We start from the raw sequence: 18,842 nt of genomic DNA, 5'->3' as shown, positions 1-18,842 counted from the left end.
TGGTACCTGAAAACCCGCCTGTCCCTTCGGCGTGCATTTCTGAACATCCTTACCTACACAATGGATGAGTTTGTGCCGCCACGAATCAAGATCCTGCCGAAAGCCTCGCCTCTCGATCGTACATTGCTGCCTCTTGCACAGACTCGCCATTTTCTACCGAGCCCTCTCGGGAACGCGCGCGTTGGCAGAGAGGAAGCGCTAAGATTAAGATGAGCGCGCACGCAATGAAGAATAGGCGCTCTGCCGAGTGCGCACTAAACTGCTGTCAAAGCTCAGTTGCGATGTCACACCCTACAAGTTCACATCTATTTAAAAAAATATATATTTAACCTTTATTTGACTAGGCAAGTCAGTTAAAAATTCCTATTTAGAATGACGGCCTACCCTGGCCAAACCCTAACCCGGACACTGGGCCAATTGTGCGCCGCCCTATGGGACTCCCAATCATGGCCGGTTGTGATACAACCTGGAATCGAACCAGGGTCTGTAGTGCCTTAGACCGCTGCGCCACACGAGAGCCTCAGATATTAACATTAATTATTTTTTTATCGTGAATATAAATGAAAAGGGGGATACCTAGTCTGTTCTCCAACTGAATGCATTCAACTGAAATGTGTCTTCCACATTTAACCCAACCCCTCTGAATCAGAAAGGTGTGGGGGGCTGCCATAATCGACAACCACATCTTCGGGTCCCAGGGTATAGTGGGTTAACTGCCTTACTCAGAAGCAAGAACGAAAGATTTGTACCTTGTCAGCTCGGGGATTCAATCCAGCAACCTTCCGGTTACTGGCCCAACAATCTAACCACTAAAGACCTTACTTTGCTTTCTAAGATATCATTTAGCCTTGGCCTTTTGAAAAAATATGCATTAACTTTTTTTACAAATACTAGTTGACAAATGTATGTTTTAAAATGCAATAACTGTACTATTGTAAGGCCTGTCAATTAGAACACCATTAAAATAAGGGAATAACGACTGCTATACATTTTTGCCTATTCAATTAGGCTAATTCATTTTTTTTTAAATATTGTGCCTACACATATTTGAGCTAGTCATTGAAATAGGACCTTTAAAATGCAGCATTAATTCACTGCCCCATTGAACCGTGTCTGCCAGAGTGCTGTAACACAGCGGTTCCCAAACTATTTCACTCTGGGCCCCCTTATTGCATTGGGGAACATTCCGCTCCCACACCCTCCCACCCTGCGTGCGTGCGCGCCACATCTATATCTATGGGAAAAATCATTGTTCATGACACAAACTGTTCACACCGCTCTTGTTGGCGGAGAGACATTTTAGCAGTTTTGAAGCAAATTTTCTTGCAATTCTATACATTTGTCCATGTCTAATGTGTATCCATGTGATATTTGAGTAACACAAACACTACAACAAAATCTATGGGCTAAAAAACCTAACAAAAAAATGTTACCTGACATTTCTGACAAGTTATAAGTAGCTCTCTAAGGTTTGCAATGACTAAGGAAAACTGATGATGTACTACCCAATTTCAAAATGGCACCTTGGGCATTCTACTATTACAACTTTCAAGAGTTAACTGAAAGCTGGACTGAGTTCCTTAAAAATATACACCACCGCTCAAAAGTTTGGGGTCACTTAGAAATGTCATTGTTTTTGAAAGAAAGCTAAAAGTTTGTCCATTAAAATAACATCAAATTGATCAGAAATACAGTGTAGACATTGTTAATATTGTAAATGACTATTGTAGCTGGAAACGGCTGATTTTTTAATGGAATATCTATATAGGCGTACAGAGGCCCATTATCAGCAACCATCACTCCTGTGTTCCAATGGCATGTTGTGTTAGCTAATCCAAGTTCATCATTTTAAAAGGCTAATTGATCATTAGAAAACCCTTTTGCAATTATGTTAGCACAGCTGAAAACTGTCGTACTGATTAAAGAAGCAATAAAACTGGCCTTCTTTAGACTAGTTGAGTATCTGGAACGTCAGCATTTGTAGGGTTTGATTACAGGCTCAAAATGGTTTGAAACAAAGAACTTTCTTCCGAAACTCATCAGTCTGTTCTTGTTCTGAGAAATGAAGGCTATTCCATGCGAGAAATTGCCAAGAAACTGAAGATCTCTTACAACGCTGTGTACTTCTCCCTTCACAGAACAGTGCAAACTGGCTCTAACCAGAATAGAAAGAGGAGTGGGAGGCCCTGGTGCACAACTGAGCAAGAGGACAAGTACATTACAGTGTCTAGTTTGAGAAACAGACGCCTCACAAGTCTTCAACTGTCAGCTTCATTAAATAGTACCCGCAAAACACCAGTCTCAACTTCAACAGTGAAGAGGCGACTCCGGGATGTTGGCCTTCTAGGCAGAGTTCCTCTGTCCAGTGTCTGTGTTCTTTTGCCCATCTTAATCTTTTCTTTTTATTGGCCAGTCTGAGATACGGCATTTTCTTTGCAACTCTGCCTAGAAGGCCAGCATCCTGGAGTCGCCTCTTCACTGTTGACATTGAGAATGGTGTTTTGCGAGTACCATTTAATGAAGCTGCCAGTGACGTTATTTTAATGGACAAAAAATGTGCTTTTCTTTCAAAACAAGAACATTTCTAAGTGACCCCAAACTTTTGAACGGTAGTGCATATATATATATATATATTGTACACTACATGACCAAAAGTATGTGGACAACTGCTCGTCGAGCATCTCATTCCAAAATCATGGCCATTAATAATGTGGAGTTGGTCCCCCCTTTGCTGCTATAACAACCTCCACTCTCTGGGAAGGCTTTCCACTAGATATTTTAACATTGCTGGGGGGACTTGCATCCATTCAGCCACAAGAGCATTAGTGAGGTCGGCACTGATGTTGGGCGATTAGGCCTGGCTTGCAGTCGGTGTTCCAATTCATCCCTAAGGTGTTCGATGTTGTTTATTTCAGGGCTCTGTGAAGGCCAGTCAAGTTCTTCCACACCGATCTCGACAAACCATTTCTGCATATGGACCTAGCTTTGTGCAAGGGGAATTGTCATGCTGAAACAGGCAAGGGCCTTCCCCAAACTGTTGCCACAAACACCTAGTCCGAGCCATGAAAAACAGCCCCAGACCATCATTCCTCATCTACCAAACTTTACAGTTGGCACTATACATTGGGGCAAGTAGCGTTCTCCAGGCATTCACCAAACCCAGATTAGTTCATCGGACTTCCAGATGGTGGAGCGTGATTCATCACTCCAGAGAACTTGTTTCCACTGTTCCAGAATTCAAAAGCGGCGAGCTTTACACCACTCCACCTGACGCTTGGAATTGTGCATCATGATCTTAGGCTTGTGGGCGGCTGCTCAGCCATGGAAACCCATTTCATGAAGCTCCAGACTAACTGTTCTTGTGCTGACGTTGCTTCCAGAGGCATTTTGGAACTCAGTAGTGAGTGTTGCAATGGATTGCAGACTATTTTTATGCGCTACACGCTTCAGCACTCAGTTGTTCCGATTTTATACACCTGTCAGCAACTGGTGTGGCTGAAATAGCCAAATGCACTAATTTGAAGTGGTGTCCGCATACTTTTGAATACACGTATATAGTGCATTCGGAAAGTATTCAGACACCTTGACTTTTCCCACATTTTGTTAGGTTTCAACATTCTTCTAAAACTGATTAAATTGTTTAATACTCCATAATGACAAAGCAGAAACAGATTTTTGAAATTTTTGCAAATATAAAAAAATGACGAAAGTAAATTTCACATTTACATACTGTAAGTATTACTCAGTACTTTGTTGTATCACCTTAGGCAGCGATTATAGCCTTGAGTCTTCTTGGGTATGATGCTACAAGCTTGACACACCTGCATTTGGGGATTTTCTCCCATTCTTCTCTGCAGATTCTCTCAAGCTCTGTCTGGTTGGTTGGGGAGCGTTGCTGCACAGCTATTTTCAGGTCTCTTCAGAGATGTTCAATTGAGTTCAAGTCCGGGCTCTGGCTGGGCCACTCAATGACATTCCCGAAGACTTGTCCCGAAGCCACTCATGCATTGTATTGGCTGTGTGCTTAGGGTCATTGTCCTGTTCGCCCCACACTGAAGTTCTGAGCCCTTTGGAGCAGGTTTTCATCAAGGATCTCTCTGTACTTTGCTCTGTTCATCTTTGCCTCAACCCTGACTAGTCTCCCAGTCTCTGCCTCTGAAAAACATCATCAAGGCATGATGCTGCCACCACCATGCTTCACCGTAGGGATGGTGCCATGGTCTCCTCCAGACATGATGTTTGGCATTCAGGCCAAAGAGTTTCATCTTGGTTTCATCAGATGAGAGAATCTTGTTTCTCATGGCCTGAGAGTCTTTAGGTGCCTTTTGTCAAACTTCAAGTGGTCATCTGCCTTTGACTGAGGAGTGGCTTCCATCTGGCCGCTCTACCATAAAGGCCTGATTGGTGGCGTGCTGCAAAGATGGTTGTCCTTCTGGAAGGTTCTCCAATCTCCTCAGAGGAACTCTGTAAGAGTGACCATTGTGTTCTTGGTCACCTCCCTTACCAAGGCCCATCTCCACCGATTGCTCAGTTTTGCCGGGCGGCCAGCTCTAGGAAGATACTTGGTGGTTCCAAACTTCTTCAATTTAAGAATGATGGAGGCCACTGTGTTCTTGGGGAACTTTAATGCTGCAGAAATGTTTGTTGTACCCTTCCCCAAATCTGTGCCTCGACACAATCCTGTCTCTACGGACAATTCCTTTGACTTCATGGCTTGGTTTTTGCTCTGGCATGAACTGTCAACCGTGGGACCTTAAATAGACAGGTGGGTTCCTTTCCAAATCATGTCTAATCAATTGAATTTACCACAGGTGGATTCCAATCAAGTTGTAGAAACATCTGAAGGATGATCAGGTGAAACAGGATGCACCTGAGCCCAATTTCGAGTCTCATAGCCAAGGGTCTGAATGCTTATGGAAATAAGGTATTTCATTATTTTTTTATTTTTTTTACATTCACGAGAAAAAAAATCTAAAAACAGGTTTTGCTTTGTCATTATGGGTATGGTATTGTGTGTAGATTGCTGAGGATTTGTTTTTGTTTAATCCATTTTAGAATAAGGCTGTAAGGTAATAAAATGTGGAAAAAGTCAAGGGGTCTGAATACTTTCCGAAGGCACTGTGTATATGTGTATATACAGTGAGGCAAAAAAGTATTTAGTCAGCCACCAATTGTGCAAGTTCTCCCACTTGAAAAGATGAGAGAGGCCTGTAATTTTCATCATAGGTACACTTCAACTATGACAGACAAAATGAGAAAAAAAATCCAGAAAATAACATTGTAGGATTTTTTATGAATTTATTTGCAAATTATGGTGGAAAATAAGTATTTGAACAATAACAAAAGTTTATCTCAATACTTTGTTATCCTGTTAGGGCTAGGGGGCAGTAGTGACACGGCTGGATAAAAAACGTACCCGATTTAATCTGGTTACTACTCCTGCCCAGTAACTAGAATATGCATATAATTATTGGCTTTGGATAGAAAACACTCCAAAGTTTCTAAAACTGTTTGAATGGTGTCTGTGAGTATAACAGAACTCAAATGGCAGGTCAAAACCTGAGAGATTCCTTTACAGGAAGTGGCCTGTCTGACCATTTATTGTCTTTCTTTGACATCTCATTCCATTACAAAGGATCTCTGCGATAACGTGACACTTCCCACGGCTCCAATAGGCTCTCAGAGCCCGGGAAAATCCTGAATGTCGTCATTCCAGCCCCAGGCTGAAACACATTATCGCCTTTCTCAAGTGGCCGATCAAGGGACTGTGGGCTTAGGCGCGTGCACTGGCCGCCCCCGTCTTTGTGTTTTTTCCTCTATTTACCGAAAAGGAGATTCCCGGTCAGAATATTATCGCTTTTTTACGAGATAAATTGCATAAAAATTGATTTTAAACAGCGGTTGACATGCTTCGAAGTACGGTAATGGAATATTTAGAATTTTTTGTCACGAATTGCACCATGCTCGTAACCCTGATTTACCCTTTAGGATAGTGTCTGGAATGCATGAACAAAACGCCTCTATTTGGATATAACGATGGATTATTTGGGACCAAACCAACATTTGTTATTGAAGTAGAAGTCCTGGGAGTGCATTCTGATGAAGACAACAAAGGTAATAACATTTTTGTTATAGTAAATCTGATTTTGGTGAAGGCTAAACTTGCCGGGTGTCTAAATAGCGAGCCCGTGATGGCTGGGCTATGTACTTAGAATATTGCAAAATGTGCTTTCACCAAAAAGCTATTTTAAAATCGGACATATCGAGTGCATAGAGGAGTTCTGTATCTATAATTCTTAAAATAATTGTTATGCTTTTTGTGAACGTTTATCATGAGTAATTTAGTAAATTGTTAGTAAATTCCCCGGAAGTTTGCGGGGGGTATGCTAGTTCTGAACGTCACATGCTAATGTAAAAAGCTTTTTTTTATATAAATATGAACTTGATTGAACAAAACATGCATGTATTGTATAACATAATGTCCTAGGGTTGTCATCTGATGAAGATCATCAAAGGTTAGTGCTGCATTTAGCTGTCTTCTGGGTTTTTGTGACATTATATGCTAGCTTGAAAAATGGGTGTCTGATTATTTCTGGCTGGGTACTCTGCTGACATAATCTAATGTTTTGCTTTCGTTGTAAAGCCTTTTTGAAATCGGACAGTGTGGTTAGATTAACGAGAGTCTTGTCTTTAAATAGCTGTAAAATAGTCATATGTTTGAGAAATTGAAGTAATAGGATTTTTAAGGTATTTGAAAATCGCGCCACTGGATTACACTGGCTGTTGCGTAGGTGGGACAAATTCGTCCCGCCTAGCCCAGAGAGGTTAAATACCCTTTGTTGGCAATGACACAGGTCAAACGTTTTCTGTAAGTCTTCACAAGGTTTTCACACACTGTTGCTGGTATTTTGGCCCATTCCTCCATGCAGATCTCCTCTAGAGCAGTGATGTTTTGGGGCTGTCGCTGGGCAACACGGACTTTCAACTCCCTCCAAAGATTTTCTATGGGGTTGAGATCTGGAGACTGGCTAGGCCACTCCAGGACCTTGAAATGCTTCTTACGAAGCCACTCCTTCGTTGCCCGGGCGGTGTGTTTGGGATCATTGTCGTGCTGAAAAACCCAGCCACGTTTCATCTTCAATGCCCTTGATGACGGAAGGAGGTTTTCACTCGAAATCTCACGATACATGGCACTATTCATTCTTTCCTTTACACGGATCAGTCGTCCTGGTCCAGCCCCAAAGCATGATATTTCCACCCCCATGCTTCACAGTAGGTATGGTGTTCTTTGGATGCAACTCAGCATTCTTTGTCCTCCAAACACGACGAGTTGAGTTTTTACCAAAAAGTTATATTTTGGTTTCATCTGACCATATGACATTCTCCCAATCCTCTTCTGGATCATCTAAATGCTCTCTAGCAAACTTCAGACGGGCCTGGACATGTACTGGCTTAAGCAGGGGGACACGTCTGGCACTGCAGGATTTGAGTCCCTGGCGGCGTAGTGTGTTACTGATGGTAGGCTTTGTTACTTTGGTCCCAGCTCTCTGCAGGTCATTCACTAGGTCCCCCCGTGTGCTTCTGGGATTTTTGCTCACCATTCTTGTGATCATTTTGACCCCACAGGGTGAGATCTTGCGTGGAGCCCCAGATCGAGGGAGATTATCAGTGGTCTTGTATGTCTTCCATTTCCTAATAATTGCTCCCACAGTTGATTTCTTCAAACCAAGGTGCTTACCTATTGCAGATTCAGTCTTCCCAGCCTGGTGCAGGTCTACAATTTTGTTTCGGGTGTCCTTTGACAGCTCTTTGGTCTTGGCCATAGTGGAGTTTGGAGTGTGACTGTATGAGGTTGTGGACAGGTGTCTTTTATACTGATAACAAGTTCAAACAGGTGCCAGTAATACAGGTAGCAAGTGGAGGACAGAGGAGCCTCTTAAAGAAGAAGTTAGAGGTCTGTGGGAGCCAGAAATTTTGCTTGTTTGTAGGTGACCAAATACTTATTTTCCACCATCATTTGCAAATAAATTCATAAAAACTCCTACAATGTGATTTTCTGGATTTCTTTTTCTCATTTTGTCTGTCATAGTTGACGTGTACCTATGATGAAAATTACAGGCCTCTCTCATCTTTTTAAGTGGGAGAACTTGCACAATTGGTGGCTGACTAAATACTTTTTTGCCCCACTGTATACACTACCTGTCAAAGTTTTAGAACACCTACTCATTCAAGGGTTTTTCTTTATTTGTACTATTTTCTACATTGTTGAATAGTAGTGAAGACATCAAAACTATGAAATAACACATATGGAATCATGTAGTAACCAAAAAAGTGTTAAAAAAAGTGTTATTTCTTCAAATAGCCACCCTTTGCCTTGATGACAGCTTTGCACACGCTTGGCATTCTCTCAACCAGCTTCACCTGGAATGCTTTTCCAACAGTCTTGAAAGAGTTCCCACATATGCCGAGCACTTCTTGGCTGCTTTTCCATCACTCTGTGGTCCGACTCATCCCAAACCATCTCAATTGGGTTGAGGTCGGGGGATTGTGGAGGCCAGTCATCTGATGCAGCACGCCAGCACTCTCCTTCTTGGTCAAATAGCCCTTACACAGCCCGGAAGTGTTTTGGGTCATTGTTCTGTTGAAAAACAAATGACAGTCCCACTAAGCCCAAACCAGATGGAATGGCGTATCGCTGCAAAATGCTGTGGTACTGTAGCCATGGTGGTTAAGTGTGCCTTGATTTCTAAAGAAATCAGAGAAAGTGTCACCAGCAAAGCACCCCCACACCATCCCTCCTCCTCCTCCATGGTTTACGGTGGGAAAAACACATGCAGAGATCATCCGTTCACCCACACCACCTCTCACAAAGACACGGCAGTTGGAACCAAAAATCTCCAACTTGGACTCCAGACCAAAGGACAAATTTCCACCGGTCTATTTTCCATTGCTCGTGTTTCTTGGCCCAAGCAAGTCTCTTCTTATTATTTGTGTCCTTTAGTAGTGGTTTCTTTGCAGCAATTCGACCATGAAGGCCTGATTCACACAGTCTCCTCTGAACAGTTGATGTTGAGATGTGTCTGTTACTTGAACTCTGTGAAGCATTTATTTGGGCTGCAATTTCTGAGGCTGGTAACTCTAATGAACTAATCCTCTACAGCAGAGGTAACTCTGGGTCTTCCTTTCCTGTGGAGGTCCTCATGAGAGCCAATTTCATCATCGCGCTAGATGTTTTTTGCGACTGCACTTGAAGAAACTTTCAACGTTCTTGAAATGTTCCATATTGACTGACCTTCGTATCTTAAAGTAATGATTGACTGTCATTTCTCTTTGCTTATTTGAGCTGTTCTTGCCAAAATATGGACTTGGTACTTTACCAAATAGGGCTATCTTCTGTTTACCACCCCTATCTTGTCACAACACAACTGATTGGCTTAAACGCATTAAGAAGGAAAGAAATTCCACAAATGAACTTGTAAAATCAAATCAAATCAAATTCTATGAGTCACATGTGCCAAATACATCAGGTGTAGACTTTACAGTGAAATGTTTACTTACGAGCTCCTAACCAACAACGCAGTTTAAAAAATACGGATACGAATAAGAAATAAAAGTAACAAGTAATTAAAGAGCAGCAGTAAAACAACAATAGCGAGACTATATACAGGGAGGTAGCGGTACAGAGTCAATGTGCGGGGGCACCGGTTAGTTGAGGTAAAATGTACATGTAGGTAGAGTTATTAAAGTGACTATGCATAGATGATAGCAACAGAGAGTAGCAGTGGTGTAAAAGAGGGGGAGGGAGGGGTGTGGGTGCAATGCAAATAGTCTGGGTAGCCAGTTCAGGAGTCTTATGGCTTGGGGGTAGGAAGCTGTTTAGAAGCCTCTTTGACCTAGATTTGGCGCTCCGGTACCGCTTGCCATGCGATAGCAGAAAGAAAAGTCTATGACTAGGGTGGCTGGAGTCTTTGACAATTTTTAGGGCCTTCCTCTGACACGGCCTGGTATATGTACTGGGCCGTTCGCACTACCCTCTGTAGTGCCTTGCGGTCGGAGGCCGAGCAGGTTGCCATACCATCCTCTGTAGTTGCCATACCAGGCGGTGATGCAACCAGTCAGGATGCTCTCGATGGTGCAGCTGTAGAACCTTTTGAGGATCTGAGGACCCATGCCATATCTTTTCAGTCTCCTGAGGGGGAATAGGTTTTGTCATGCCCTCTTCACAACTGTCTTGGTGTGCTTGGACCATGTTAGTTTGTTGGTGATGTGGACACCAAGGAACTTGAAGCTCTCAATCTGCTCCACTGCAGCCCCATCGATGAGAATAGGGGCATGCTCGGTACTCTTTTTCCTGTAGTCCACAAACATCTCCAATGTCCAAAAGTACATTTGAATGAAACTAAGTGGCAGGGTTTTTACAACTAATGCCGGTTTGCCTGAGGCTGATGCCGTGCAGGTGTTTGTACACATGCATATACACACACTCTCATTCAAATAAACACATAGAAGAACACACACATACATGTAATAGTGCCAGACATGCACACAAACATATAAAGTAGGCATTGCTTTTATGATTTCAGTTGTCCTTGATGTCCTTAGTTTAAAATGCATTATTTTTTTATATATATTTTTTGCATTGTTGTCTGCTGTTTTCTTCTGCCTTTTCCTTTTTTCTCTTTAGTTCATTCTCTTGGTTGTTGGTGCATTGGGGGATTCTTGGGGGTGGGGAATGGAATTCATTGTATTTCAACAACAACAACAAAAAAATCCTGGGGGGGGACTTTGGGAGGGGTCTCGAATGGTTGCTATTGGGGAACTGTGGGGGGATCTTGGAGGGTTCGGGTTTCACTAGATTGTGATCATGAAAAAGGAAACTATGACATATATTTTATATCACTATCATGCACACGCACCCTCACACATAAGAATGGCTCTGTTGTGGAAAGACTGATACATGTTTGATAGTGTCTTGATGCTGTATTGTTTGTCCTTCATGTTCTAACATTTTAATGTTACCCCTTCCTTGTGTTTTTTTGTAATAAATAATAATTATTAAAAAAATGTGCTGTCATGAGTGAACAGGGAGTACAGCAGGGGACTCGACCCCTGTGTTGAGGATCAGTGTGACGGATGTGTTGTTACCTACTCTTACCACCTGGGGGAGGCCCGTCAGGAATTCCAGGATCCAGTTGAGAGGGTGGTGTTTAGTCCCAGGGTCTTTAGCTTATTGATAAGCTTTGAGGGCACTATGGTATTGAACGCTGAGCTGTAGTCAGTGAATAGCGTTCTCACATAGGTGTTCCTTTTGTCCAGGTGGGAAAGGGCAGTGTGGGGTGCAATAGAGATTGCATCATCTGTGGATCTGTTGGGGTGGTATGCAAATTGGAGTGGATCTAGGGTTTCTGTGATAATGGTGTTGATGTGAGCCAATACCAGCCTTTCAAAGCACTTCATGGCTACAGACGTGAGTGCTACGGGTCGGTAGTCATTTAGGCAGGTTACCTTAGTGTTCTTGGGCACAGGCACTATAGTGGTCTGCTTAAAACATGTTGGTATTACAGACTCGGACAGGGAGAGGTTGAAAATGTCAGTGAAGACACTTGCCAGTTGGTCAGCGCATGCTCGCAGTACACGTCCTGGTAATCCGTCTGGCCCTGCGGCCTTGTGAATGTTGACCTGTCTAAAGGTCTTACTCACATCGGCTGTGGAGAGCATGATCACACAGTCTTCCGGAACAGCTGGTGCTCCCATGCATGTTTCAGTGTTATTTGCCTCGAGGCGAGCATAGAAGTAGTTTAGCTCGTCTAGTAGGCTCGTGTCACTGGGCAGCTCTCGGCTGTGCTTCCCTTAGTAGTCTGTAATGGTTTGCAAGCCCTGCCACATCCGACGAGCGTCAGAGTCGGTGTAGTACGAATGATCTTAGTCCTGTGTTGACGTTTTGCCTGTTTGTTGGTTCGTCGGAGGGCATACTGGGATTTCTTGTAGTCTTCCGAGTTAGAATCCAGCTCCTTGAAAGCTCTAAACTTTAGCTCAGTGCGGATGTTGCCTGTAATCCATGGCTTCTGGTTGGGGTATGTACATACGCTCACTGTGGGGACATCATCATCGATGCACTTATTGATGAAGCCAATGAGTGATGGGGTGTACTCCTCAATGCCATCGGAGAAATCCTGTAACATATTCCAGTTTGTGCTTTCAAAACAGTCCTGTAGCTTAGCATCTGCTTCATCTGACCGCTTTTTTATTGACCGAGTCACTGGTGCTTCCTGCCTTAATCTTTGCTTGTAAGCAGGAATCAGGAGGATAGAATTATGGTCAGATTTTCCAAATGGAGGGCGAGGGAGAGCTTTGTATGCATCTCTGTGTGTGGAGTAAAGGTGGTCCAGAGTTTTTTCCCCTTTGGTTGCACATGCTGATATAAATTTGGTAAAACGGATTTAAGTTTCCCTGCATTAAAGTCCCAGGCCACTAGGAGCGCCGCCTCTTGCTCGTTTACACGTTTGCTGGCAGAATAGAAGGTGGGGGTTTATGCGAACGCCTATGAATTCTCAGAAGGCAGCCTGCCCTCTGGCCCTATTTTCTCTGCCTCCTCATCACGCATATCACAGGGATCTGGGCCTGTCCCCAAGAAAGCAGTGTATCATTCGCGTCGGGTTCGTCAGACTCGTTAAATGAAAAAAAGGATTCTGGCAGTCCATGGTGAGTAATTGCAGAACTGATGTCCTGAAGTTATTTTTGGTCATAAGAGATGGTAGCGGCAACATTATTTTTAAAAATAATTTAAAAAACAAGTTACAAACAACGCAAATAAACAAACAAAAAAACAATCGGTTTGGGACACGTAAAACGGCAGCCTTCTTCTCCGGCACACCTGTTAATTGAAATGCATTCCAGGTGACTACCTCATGCTTGGTTGATCGATTGCCAAGAGTGTGCAAGGCTGTCATCAAGGCTAAGTGTGGCTATTTGAAAAATCTCAAATATAAATAGATTTTGATTTGTTTAACACCTTTTTGGTTACTAGATGATTCCATATGTGTTATTTCATAGTTTTGATGTCTTCACTATTATTCTACAATGTAGAAAATAGTAAAAATAAAGAAAAACCCTTGAATGAGTAGGTGTTATAAAACTTTTGACCGGTAGTGTATATGTTTTTATGAACCCGCGCCCCCCTGCCGACACCTCGCCCCCCCCGTCCCCCCCCCCCCCCGTCCCCGTCCCCCACCCCAGGGGGCGTGCCCCACAGTCTGGGAACCACTGCTGTAACACATCAAACCAATCAGAACAGGGTTTAAATGAGCGGCAGACTAAGCCCTGCAATGAAACAGCACGGCTATGTAAGCGCGTAGTGATGCCATACGGTCCGCGTCAAGGAACGCTGAAGCTTATAGCGGCAGGCTTATAATGTCCACTAGTCGATATGTGCTTCTGCTCTCTAATCGTCAAATCAACTCGCTAATGTCGTAAAGGTGGATTCCAATGCTCCAGAGACAGAGAAGGTAGCGCACAGGTAAAGCCGTTTGGTTATTTGATTGTAGGCTATGTACACTGTCAATAGAATGCAGTTCAGGATTTGTCCAAATTGGCTCAGTTACTGTAGCTACAGTAGCTACAGTAGCTACTGTAATATACAGACATGATAGACGATACGCCGGCGAAATAATAATAAGAATGTTGACAACATGTATGAAGGCAGACGTGTGATCACCTAGGATTACTCAACTAGGTGTTTTACAGGTGAGAATATAGCTGCATTGGGAGAGCGGTGTCACTGTAGCCTAATTTACATATAGACGAGTCTTTGAATAATTTATTACTCATCCAGTGTCAACGGGTTCATACTTGAATTACATCATTGGCAGCATTTCTCTCACATGGCAATGTGGCAGCGAATAGCCTACCTTATCAAGTTCTCTGACTGATTAGGTTAAATTCCTGCTGCAAGTTGATAAGAAATGATTGAAAATTAAGGGACGCTTTGCCAATCCTTTTTCTTACACATATTCCCCTTTTCCTTTGTCTGTGTGTGTAAAAACCATTCAGAGTCCAGTAGAGGCCCCTGCTTTAGATTTTTGTGATGCACTGTCCATAGGCTAGCTAGCCCACCTCAAGTGTGAACACTTCAGTTGACAGTACACTCTCTGGAGAGCTATTGATCTTTTGTCTTTCCTGCTGTGCCTCTGGACTTCAGCACCTGTCCTCTGCCTCCACGCCTACCTCGTCCCTTCTCTCGCTCTCGCTCTCGCTCTCGCTCTCGCTCTCTCTCTCTCTCTCTCTCTCTCCCCATCCTTGTCTTCTGCCCATCCTCTCCTCGACCTCAGCCTATCCGTTTGTCTCACATCTCTCCATTCGTCTTTCCCCAGCCTTCTTTGCCCATCCTTCAATCTCTCCCCATCCCTTCATCTCACTGTCACTCCCTCCCCTCCTCTCACGATCCATCCCTCTATCCCCTCTCACCATCCCTCTCCCCAGCCCTCTCTCCCCTTGACTTTAACATACTGTACCTCTGAGGTCACACTAACGTAAGGGTTACGTTAAGACAGCGTGTGTGTGTGTGTGTGTGCAGAGCGGAGGAGCCATGACTCTGACGAGAGGGTCGTTCACCTACACCACTGGGGAGGAGTACCACGGGGAGTGGAAAGAAGGCAAGACATCTCCTCTATTAACCTTCTTTATCAAGTTCACTTCATTTGACATCATTATACGGTGCAGTAGGCACATATAGTGGCTGATCAATATGGTGCCAAAGCATCAGTGAATCATGCTTTATACTGGTATGTAGGCCTTCATGTATATATGAGAGTCTGGTGATTTTCTCTAATCTGCGTTGCGTTCTAATATTACTATGAAGCCTTCACACTGAAGAGGTTACTCAATTCATAGGCTCAATAATCTGAGCGTAATATCTTCAGGGGGGAGCATCAGCCAGATATTTTCATCCACAGAGCTGTCGGATATAACATCCTTACAGCCTCATTACCAGCAGCTAGCCTATCTAGGCAGTCCCCTGGTGTCTCTGACTCCATAATATGTTACCTACCAGTCTCCCGTGGCTTTGTTTCTCTGTCTTTACTAACAGTATCCTGTGTCTGTTTCTCTATGTGTCTTAACTGTACGTATTTATTTAGTTATTCAGTAGTTGGTGCTGTCAGTAATTAGGGGTAATCTGGGCAGGATGAATACCAGTGAGAGGATGGGGGTTGGGGGAATACTGTGAACTTAACAGCCCTTTGTCTTCCTCCTGTCCTTTGTTCTTTCTGTAAGGCACCAGACTAGGTTTTTAAACATAGAAACATATGTGACAAACATGTGTCTCCCCATTTCTAAAAGTGTTTGATCTTATTATTCTGACTACACACACACACACACACACACACACACACACACACACGTAGTCTATTAAGCCAAATCCTAACTAACCTTTAACTCATGACGTCAAGGCTGACCTCCACCTCTTTTTACCTTGTCAGCTCGGGGATTCGATCTTGCAACCTTCCGGTTACTAGTCCAACACTCTTACCACTAGGTTACCTGCTGCCCCATCAGGAATAGATCTTGGACTGCTTTTGGAAACACACACTAGAAAGCTCAGACTCAACCCCTGTTGAGGAGACAAAGTTCAAGCAGCAGAACAGCCAAACACATCTGCCAGGAGGAACTATAATATTCACGAGAATATTTCTAAACTTGAGATCGTTAAAACATACTCTTTGTTTAAAATGTCAGCTCCCTCAAACAACACAGCCCTGTAATGAACAGTTCCCACGGTTTTAATGAGCATAGACGTCCAATCCAAGGTCAAATAAGGTCAAGAGAGCAGGATTGCAGTTTAGATACCGTAACGTTTACTGTAAGATGTAGAATAAATATCCTAAACTTTCTTGTATCTGACCTGTAGATGATTGGCTAAGTACACATTCTTAGGGTTATATGCCTAGTAAAATAAAAAAAATATGGAGAGAACAGCCACATACATATTGTATTGGATCATACAGGCAGCAGACACATGAATTCCATGAATTCTTGTGTGTGTGGTGTAATCATTCGCAGACAGATTCTGAAGTAGGAATCCCTGTTAGAAACCTGCTGGATTAGATCACTTTAAGGAGACTGTAGGCAGATGGTGTCCTAATATACTAAACCTGCTGGATTAGATCACTTTAAGGAGACTGTAGGCAGATGGTGTCCTAATATACTAAACCTGCTGGATTAGATCACTTTAAGGAGACTGTAGGCAGATGGTGTCCTAATATACTAAACCTGCTGGATTAGATCACTTTAAGGAGACTGTAGGCAGATGGTGTCCTAATATACTAAACCTGCTGGATTAGATCACTTTAAGGAGACTGTAGGCAGATGGTGTCCTAATATACTAAACCTGCTGGATTAGATCACTTTAAGGAGACTGTAGGCAGATGGTGTCCTAATATACTTAAAAAAAATAAAGGAGAGCCGCACACTCTAGGAGCTCAGATGCAAAACTATTTATGTCCAACGTTTCGACAGGGTATAAAGACAGTTTGTCTGTCGAAACGTTGGACATAAATAGTTTTGCATCTGAGCTCCTAGAGTGTGCGGCTCTCCTTTATTTTTCAAGTGTTCCAGTCCGCTAGCCAGCACCTCACCTAAATAGGTGTGTGTTTCTTTCACCTCTAGATTATCCTAATATACTAAACCTGCTGGATTAGACCACTTTAAGGAGGCAGATGGTATCCTAATATACTAAACCTCTAGTTGATAGAGGGAAGGAAGATTACAGTTCAAAATGGTTTGTATTCAGGACTCGTGCCAAGAAGCACAGATTATTAACCGATCAGGTAGCCTATTACAAGAGCATTGGGCCATGCAGTAGGTTTAATTATCTGATGATAGGGAAGGAAGAAATGCTGCATTTCTAAAGTAATGTAACAACTCAGATTGTTGTATTTTCTGTATCTGTGTTTAATAACTTAAATGTTGTTTCCTGTGTGCCCCTCCCCCCCCCTCAGGTCGGAGACATGGAATGGGCCAGCTGAAGTTCTCAGATGGAACGTGCTACGCGGGACAGTTTGAGAATGGACTGTTCCAAGGCTCGGGGGTGCTCCTCTTCCCAGACGGATCCAGGTGTGTGTACGTGTGTCTGTCTGTCTGTGTGTGCGTGTGTACATCTTCTTTATTTCATATTTTGTAATTCTTCATCCCTAGGTATGAGGGTCAGTTTACCCAGGGGAAGTTCCAGGGAGCTGGGGTCTTCAGTCGCTTTGATGGAATGAAGTTTGAAGGAGAGTTCAAGAGTGGTCGTGTGGAGGGATATGGTACGTTCATCAAACCACAAGGCTCTAGTAGAAGAAACAGTTGCAAAACAAACACACCTATCCAATCTTGCTGTTCTTATTTTTTTGTATTCCAATCAGCAGCTCATCCTCCATCTTGTCTGTTGTCCAGGGTTACTGACATTTCCAGATGGGAACCATGGTGTGCCGCGTAACGAGGGCCTGTTTGAGAACCACAAGCTGCAGAAGAGGGAGAAGTGCCAAGGGGTGGTACTGCAGGCACAGGGAGCCGCCTCCACCGCCCGCAGTCTGGCTCTATGACCCTGCAGACACCCGAGACCCCACCAGGACACTATGAGGAGTGGCTAGCTGTTCAGCAACTGGACTCATCTTAGATCCAAAATGGTGGAACAATGGGTCTCAACCATGGCCAGGGTACAACGTCCTCATACAGGCACTCAGGGATGGACAACAGGGTTATGCACTAGGGTTGTGGTCAATTGTAAATTGAGTTGCGAATTGGTCTTTAATTCCAATTAAATTCTGGAATTTGAATTAGCCACATCCCACAGAAAGAAGAATTGAATTTGAATTAAAGGAAGTATAATTTAATTCAATGTATTTTATTTAAATTCAAATGTATAATTTATTCTACACATCACTTGGCCTATGCACAATGTACAGTTACTAATACTATGTATAACATGCTGTAGGTTAAACCTAACATTACCTCTGAGTTATAATCAAGTTAATATTTTAAATGGGGTTTTCTTTGTAGTAATAAGTTGCATATGCTTTTGGTAAAATATATGTCAAAGGAATGAAACTTTCATGTCTCAGTTAAATTTCTTTGAATTGGTTTGAATTAAATGTCTACTTCCTTCAATTCAAAGTCTGCTTCCCGTGGGGTGTGGGCAATTTAAATAGAATTTGGCATTTCATGGGTTGAATTAAATTCAGAATTGACCCCAACCCTGTCATGCTCTCGCTCTCGCTGTCTCTGTCTCTCTCTCTGCCCTGCCTTTCTGTGTCCTCCTGCTACACCAGTGCTGTTCTGCCTTCAAATTTTATTTGTCACATGCGCCGACTACAACAAGTGTAGACCTTACCGTGAAATGCTTACTTACAAACCATTAACCAACAACGCAGTTCAATAAATAGTTAAGAAAATATTTACTAAAGTAATAAAATCTAAAAGTAACAAAAAAATGTCATAACAATAACAAGGCTATATACAAGGGGCGCCGGTATCGATTCAATGTGCGACGGTACAGGTAAGTCGAGGTAATTTGTACAAGTAGGTAAGGGTTAACTGACTCTGCATAGATAATAAACAGTGAGTAGCAGCAGTGTAAAAACAATGTAAATAGTCTGGGTGGCCATTTGCTTAATTGTTCAGCAGTATTATGGCTTGGGGGTAGAAGCTGTTAAGGAGCCTTTTGGTCCTAGACTTGACGCTCCGGGTACCGCATGCCGTGCGGTAGCAGAGAGAACAGTCTGACTTGGGTGACTGGAGTCTTTGACAATTTTTTGGGGGCCTTCCTCTGACACCACCTAGTATAGAGGTCCTGGATGTCAGGAAGC

General features: G+C 43.1%; 2 protein-coding genes across 2 annotated transcripts in view; one reads left to right on the top strand and one right to left on the bottom strand.

The window, feature by feature from the left end:
- Positions 1–175, bottom strand: part of LOC106589767 (uncharacterized) — a 69,242-nt gene extending 69,067 nt beyond the window's left edge. The window contains exon 1 of the mRNA XM_014180097.2: positions 54–175. Within this exon, the coding sequence (XP_014035572.2) occupies positions 54–150 (97 nt within the window). The 5' untranslated portion in view covers positions 151–175. The remainder of the gene's footprint in view (positions 1–53) is intronic.
- Positions 176–13,295: 13,120 nt separating this feature from the next.
- On the top strand, positions 13,296–18,247 carry morn4 (MORN repeat containing 4). Its single transcript, XM_014180099.2, has 5 exons — positions 13,296–13,516; positions 14,573–14,651; positions 16,995–17,109; positions 17,191–17,300; positions 17,431–18,247. The coding sequence occupies exons 2-5, from the start codon at positions 14,585–14,587 to the stop codon at positions 17,577–17,579; spliced, it is 441 nt and encodes a 146-aa protein (XP_014035574.1). The 5' UTR covers positions 13,296–13,516; positions 14,573–14,584; the 3' UTR covers positions 17,580–18,247.
- Positions 18,248–18,842: the final 595 nt, after the last annotated feature.

Source organism: Salmo salar, chromosome ssa28 (genome assembly GCF_905237065.1).
Source record: "Salmo salar chromosome ssa28, Ssal_v3.1, whole genome shotgun sequence".
Lineage (NCBI taxonomy): Eukaryota > Metazoa > Chordata > Actinopteri > Salmoniformes > Salmonidae > Salmo > Salmo salar.
Note: the sequence above shows the minus strand (reverse complement) of the source record. Positions and strands in the feature narration are given on the sequence as shown.

Excerpts from the sequence above, each read along its gene's own strand:
- morn4 (XM_014180099.2), top strand. The coding sequence starts at position 14,585 with ATGACTCTGACGAGAGGGTCGTTCACCTACACCACTGGGGAGGAGTAC. Across the intron at positions 14,652-16,994 it reads CCACGGGGAGTGGAAAGAAG|GTCGGAGACATGGAATGGGC; the intron begins GCAAGACATCTC and ends CCCCCCCCTCAG. Across the intron at positions 17,301-17,430 it reads TGGTCGTGTGGAGGGATATG|GGTTACTGACATTTCCAGAT; the intron begins GTACGTTCATCA and ends TCTGTTGTCCAG.